The sequence below is a fragment of the Chiloscyllium plagiosum genome, unplaced genomic scaffold (assembly GCF_037043375.1).
Source record: "Chiloscyllium plagiosum isolate Xiang-an unplaced genomic scaffold, Cpla_swu_hap1 HiC_scaffold_27, whole genome shotgun sequence".
NCBI classification, from domain to species: Eukaryota; Metazoa; Chordata; class Chondrichthyes; order Orectolobiformes; family Hemiscylliidae; genus Chiloscyllium; species Chiloscyllium plagiosum.
In genome coordinates, this window is record NW_028270165.1 from 36,921,039 (window position 1) to 36,927,214 (window position 6,176).

General features: G+C 47.3%; 1 protein-coding gene across 1 annotated transcript; it reads right to left on the reverse strand.

The window, feature by feature from the left end:
• Window positions 1-3,078: 3,078 nt before the first annotated feature.
• On the reverse strand, window positions 3,079-3,843 carry LOC148143627 (uncharacterized). Its single transcript, XM_087975251.1, has one exon. The coding sequence runs from the start codon at window positions 3,841-3,843 to the stop codon at window positions 3,079-3,081; it is 765 nt and encodes a 254-aa protein (XP_087831377.1).
• Window positions 3,844-6,176: the final 2,333 nt, after the last annotated feature.

Sequence of the window (6,176 nt, forward strand, 5' to 3'; positions counted from 1 at the left end):
ACCTGTTTTCTTGTCCTGCTAACTGTACAGCCTTTTGTTGCAAATGTTTCAGTTCAAGTGCTTTTTGTTGTGATCATGTTCCTCCTTTAAGAAGATTACGTTGTTGGTTTATTTTCAGGAGGGGTTGTAAAAGGCTTCCCATTCATCTAGGATTAAGGTTTTCACTAATGGTTAACAGATACTGGCTAAGGCAACAATCCGGGAAAAGAGTTTGACATTTTATTTTTCTAAAACGCTTCTACAATGAAAGGGCAGTTGTCCCATTCTTTTCCCCTGGTTTTGGTTTTGGCAAGCAGTCTGTCTGAAGCTGCTGCAGAAAGACATGTTTTCTGATTCAACAGATGTTTCTGGCTGACTCTAAAGCTTCAGGGAAAATAGTACCAGCGTATTCAGCCTCTCCTTGTAGCTCAAACCTTGCAACCCTGGCAACAACCTTCCAAACCTTTTCTGAACCCTTTCAAGTTTCATAATGTCTTAAAAAGACGTCTACTTTGCTCGACTAATGTGGGAGAATTTTCTACATGACGCGTTGTGTCTGAAAGAGCCCTCCCCTGTGCTATGACAGAGCTGCAGTGACTTTCAAAAGCCTGACAAATGCTGTTATCAGTCAAAGATTCATTGGGAGAAGCTTCTCAATCACATCTGTAAATGGAGAAAGTGTTTTTAATAATGAGACATGAATAAAGGCTGCATTAATCTTTTGTTCTGAAGATTTACTCATACATCTCAAAACAGAGCATATGAACCCGGTCAAAAGAAGTCTACGGGAATATAAGACACCACTGCCTATTTGCCGACCAGGACCGACTTTACACAGAAAACATGGACATTTTAAATGAATGGGGTGCCATTCGTTTTAAGATCAGGTGAACTTAAGAGGCACAGCATTGGCTTAGAAAGGAGAGATCCTTGACACACACACAGCCAAAATCATCACTGCCATTATTATCAAATTAGAATTTAGGCTGGATAGGCTGGGATGTTTTTCCACTGGAGCAGAGGAAGTTGAGAGGCAATACTTTCAAACCATGAGGGGTAGAGTTGGCTAAATGGTAGCTGTCTCTTCACTAGAGGAAGGATGTCAAGAGCAAGGACGCGTTTTATGGCGAGAGGAGAAAGATGGAAGAAAAGATGTGGGGCAAAATATTTACAGAGTGTAGTTCGCCTGGGGAAACAGCTGCCAGTGGAAGTGGTTGAAGCAGGTACATTAACAACGTTGAAAAGGCGTTTCAAAAATACATGGGTAGGAAAGCTTTAGAAAGATATGGGCCAAGTGCAGGGAAATGAGGTTAGTGTTGACAAACATTTTGGTCAGCATGGGCCAGTTTGGGCTGAAGGGCCTGTCTCTGTGCTATAGTACTCTATGACTGGAATCTCTTTGTAACTCTGACAGTGTTGAGTATCCACATGAACCAAGATAAAGTGAGGACTGCAAATGCTGGAGCTCAGAGTTGAGAGTGTGGTGCTGGAAAAGCACAGCAGGTCAGGCAGCACCCGAGAAGCAGGAGAATCGATGTTGGAGGCATAAGGACATCCAGATGAATATCTCACTAAATCATGCTGAATAAAGTCTGATCTCATTCGTCGACTCTGATGTGGAGGTGCTGGGGTTGGACAGGTCAGAAGTCACACAACACCAGGTGAGAATCCCAATAGATTTATTTGAACTCATGAGCTTTCGAAGCACTGTTCCTTCATCAGGTGAAGTGATGAAGGAGCAGCACTGATAAAGGAGCAATGCTCCCAAAGCTTGGGATTTCAAATAAACCTGTTGGACTGAAACCTGGTATTGTGTGACTTCTGACTTCAACTTCTTCAACTGCGCATTCATGTTGAACTTGATGGGATACTTTATCCAACTCGGCATAGTAAAATCATATCGCTTGGAGGGGTTCATTTGAAACCTTCCAGGAGGTGAATTCAACAAGATTGAATTATTCAAAGTTACTAAATTCGAAACTTACATCAGGACCGGTAGTCATAGAGAGGTACAGCACGGAAACAGATCCTTCAGTCCAACTCGTCCACGCGGACCAGATATTCTTAATTAATCTAGTCCCATTTGCCAGCACTTGGCCCAAATCCCTCTAACCCTTTCTATTCATGTCCCAACCAAATGTCTTTTAAATTCTGTAATTCTACCAGTCTCCTCCACTTCCTCTGGCAGCTTATTCCATGCACGCACCACACTCTGCATGAAAAGATTTCCCTTTAGGTCCCTTTTAAATCCTTCCCCTCTCACTCTAAACCTATGCCCTCTAGTTCTAACAACATACTGATAAATCATTTCTGATGGAGATGTCAACGTTTTGGGTAGAACCCTTCTTCAGTCCTGAGGGATAATACCTGAAATGCTGACTTCTCCACCTCCTGGTGCTGCCTGCCTTATTGTGCCCAGCCTCCTGTTTGTCTATTTTAGATTCCAGCATCTGCAGTTTTTTATTTTGTCTCTAATAAATGGTGGAGCAGATTCGATGGGTCATAATATCCTAACTTCTGCTCCAATGGTTTTGCGGTCGTAGGTTTGTGCGGGTCTTGGGCTCAATGAGCAGCAGCGCCCACTGGAAGCAAGGTTCATAGAAATATAGAGGCACTACAGTGTGGAAACGGGCCCTTCTGCCCAACAAGTTCAGAGCGACCCTTTGAAGAGTAACTCACCCAGACACATTTTCCTACCCTATCACTCTGCACTTACCCCTAACTAATGCACCACACCTACACATATTTGAACACAATGGGACTATTTAGCTTGGCCAATTCGCCCAAACATGCGCACGTTTGCACTTTGGGAAGACACTGCAACACGCAGAGGAAACCCACGCAGACACAACGGGGAATTACATGCAAACGCCACACAGACAGTCACCCTGAGGATGGAATTAAATCTGGGTCCCTGGCGCTATGAGGCAGCAGTGCTAACCACTGAGCCACCACCCTCCCTCCCCGCCCCCCCCCCCCCACTCCCACAGTAGAAAGCAAAAAAGCCTACCAACTCTCCCACTACCCCCACTGTCAGAAAGGGCAGGAGGATCAGTCCTGGGGGTGACCCTCAGCAGCGTTACCGGCAGAATCTGATTGTTAGGAGCATTGGTGCCTCCGCTGGTGCTTGTTCAAGCTGCAGGACATTGTGAACCTCTGCCCACACTTGGGGCAGGCAAACGGCCTCTCCCCAGTGTGGACCCGCTGGTGCGTCAGTAGAGTGGAGGAGACAGCAAAGCCCTTCCCGCACTCGAGGCAGGCAAACGGCCTCTCCCCAGTGTGGACCCGCTGGTGCGTCAGTAGAGTGGAGGAGACAGCAAAGCCCTTCCCGCAGACAGAGCAGGTGAATGGCCTCTCGCCGGTGTGGACCCGCTGGTGAGCCAGCAGGTCAGAGGAATCGCTGAAGGCCTTCCCACATTTGGGGCAGGGGAAGGGCTTCTCACCAGTGTAGACCCGCCGGTGAATCACGAGGTGGGAGGAGCGAGTGAACACCTTCCTACAATCGGGGCAGCGGAAGGGCCTCTCCCCTGTGTGCACCCGCTGGTGCCTCATCAGGGCGGAGGAATCGCTGAAGGCCTTCCCACACTTGAGGCAGCTGAAGGGCCTCGCCCCTGTGTGAACCCGCAAGTGCCTCAGCCGGGCGGAGGAATCACTGAAGCTCTTCCTGCACTTAGGGCAGCTGAAGGGCCTCTCCCCAGTGTGCTCCCGCCGGTGCCTCAGCAGGGCGGAGGAATCACTGAAGGCCTTCCTGCACTTAGGACAGGAGAATGGCTTCTCCCTGGTGTGACTGCGCCGATGTGTCTCCAGGGCAGACACGACACGGAAGCCTTTCCCGCAGTCGCCACACTTCCATGGTTTCTCCATGGCCGAAGCTACAGTTGCACACAAACGCGTGTATGTCCCCTCCCTGCCTCGAATTCCTCTTTCCAGGCCAGATAACTGTTTCAGGCTCCACACTCAGTGCGTTGCTGCAACAGTAGGGTCTCTCTTCCAGTCCCACTGATGCTGAAAATGTACTGAAACAGGAACCAATTGGATCATAGTTGAAAATTGTTGCAGTCCCGGTGGATTGAGTGACTCACAAATGCTGGAGAATCAGAGTAGAAAACTGCAGGTCAGGCAGCATCTGAGGAGCAGGAGAGTCAATGGTTCAGGCATCAGCCCTTCATGTGTTGATTTTGAAACTTCATCTTCAGATCAAATACTCTGAAAAGAGATCACAAAAGTCAACACTGTCAGTCCAGGGTAGAAATTCAGAACATGCAATTCTACTTTCTGCAGAACATTCTTTTCTTTTATTATTCCACAAAACTGAAAGCACCATCCCTCTCTCTCTCTCTCTCCCCCCCTCTGTTCTCACTCCATTCTAATTCTCCTGAAAGTGCTGATTCAGGATCTGACAGGGACAGAAGAGCAAAACAGTCACAACTGACATCTCTCTGAATTTTGGATATCTGCACCTGAAAATTAATATCTTCCACGACATTGGGATACTGTTGAGAGTGAGCAGGTCTGATTTTTGGAAGCAAACATACAGTGTGTAAATTCAGGATGAACCGGCAATGTAGCTTCTTGGCAACCAATCAGACACAAAATGGTAAACGTGCCCCCACAGGGGAGTTTTAGAATGAGACATCAAGGCTATGACACCAGAGAGAAATTGAACAGACTGGCATGGCAAACCAGAGTCATCTAGATATACAGCACAGAAACAGGTCCTTTGGTCCAATGGTCTATGCTGACCAGATATCCTCACTGAATCTGGTCTCATTTGCCAGCATTTGGCCCATATCCCTCTAAACCCTTCCTATTCATAAACCTATCCAGATGCCTTTTAAATGTGTCATAATTATACCAGCATCTACTACTTCCTCTGGCAGCTCTTTCCTTACACGCGCCATCTTCTGCATGAATTTCCCCTTCGGTTCCTTTTAAATTCCTCGCCCCCTCCCCGGGCCACCTCACCCTCAATCTTTTACTCTATAGTTCTACACTCCCAGAGAAAAGACCTTGTCTATTTACCCTATCCATTCCTCTCTTGATTTTATAAACAATGGAAGCATCAACGTCTCAGGGCGGGGATGGGGAGGGTGGGGGGTGGGGGGGGGGCGGGGGAAGTATGCTGAATGTGCTGGAGCCAACGCGTAAGAAGAGGACACAAAACCTTGAAGCTGCAATGAGGAACACTGCATGTGCTGTACTTGTACCTGTTGATTTTATTTGTGGGAATCAAGTGCATTTTAAAAATAAAAACAAACAAGATATCTATCCCTCCCCTTTCCCAATCTCCTAATGCTGTCCTGGACACAGAGTGAGAGAATTGGGAGCAGGAGTTGGCCATTTGAGCCTGCACCAACATTGAACACATCATAACTGAATATGAATATAACTACAGCCAGGTGGATAGATTGGGTTTTCTTTCACTGGAGCAGAGGAGATTGAGAGGTGACCTTATAGAGGATTATAATATCATGAAGGGTACAGATGAGGTGAAAGGCAGGTGTCCTTTCCCTAGGGTGGGGCGTTCAAGATTAGGGAGCAAATTTTGAAGGGGAGAGGAGAAAGATTTTAAAAAGATATGAAGAGCTCTATTTCTTTCTCCGGTTTGTGTGTGGAATGGGTGTCCAAAGGGAGTAGTGGATGCATGTAGAGTGACAATGTTTAAAAGACATTTGGAAATGTACATGAACAGGAAGGGTTCGGAGGGATATGGGCCAATCACTGGCAGATGGGACTAGTTGGGTTTGAGAACATAGTCAGCATAGACTAGTTGGTCCGAAGGGTCTGTTTGTGTGCTGTATGACCGTGCAGCTGTTCTGTACTGGTCTTAAAACCATTTTCTTGGAAATCCAAGATGGCGGTGGTTTGAGTGGTCAGCTGTGCTGGGCTCTGTGCCATACCCCCGGCAAGGTGGACTTTTGCCCCCTCCCCCCACCTCATTAACCATCCGTAGGAGAAAACAATCGCTAATATAAACTTACTGAACGTCTAGAGCTGCTATAATTGTGGTTTGACAGCTTTAGGACCAGAATGAAAGCAAATGAAGGAAAAGGGCCGACAGGGGTGCAGCAGGTAGGGCACTCCCCTACTGCATCGGGGGCGCCTGGAGCCATTGCTCAAACTCCCAGGGCAGACCCTTTGGGTTTAATGGGGCAGCAGCAGTTACTCTCGGTGTTTGCCAAACTCTGAGATAAGAT

Bases quoted from the DNA above. Each gene is read 5' to 3' on its own strand.
- LOC148143627 (XM_087975251.1), bottom strand. From the start codon at position 3,843: ATGGAGAAACCATGGAAGTGTGGCGACTGCGGGAAAGGCTTCCGTGTC.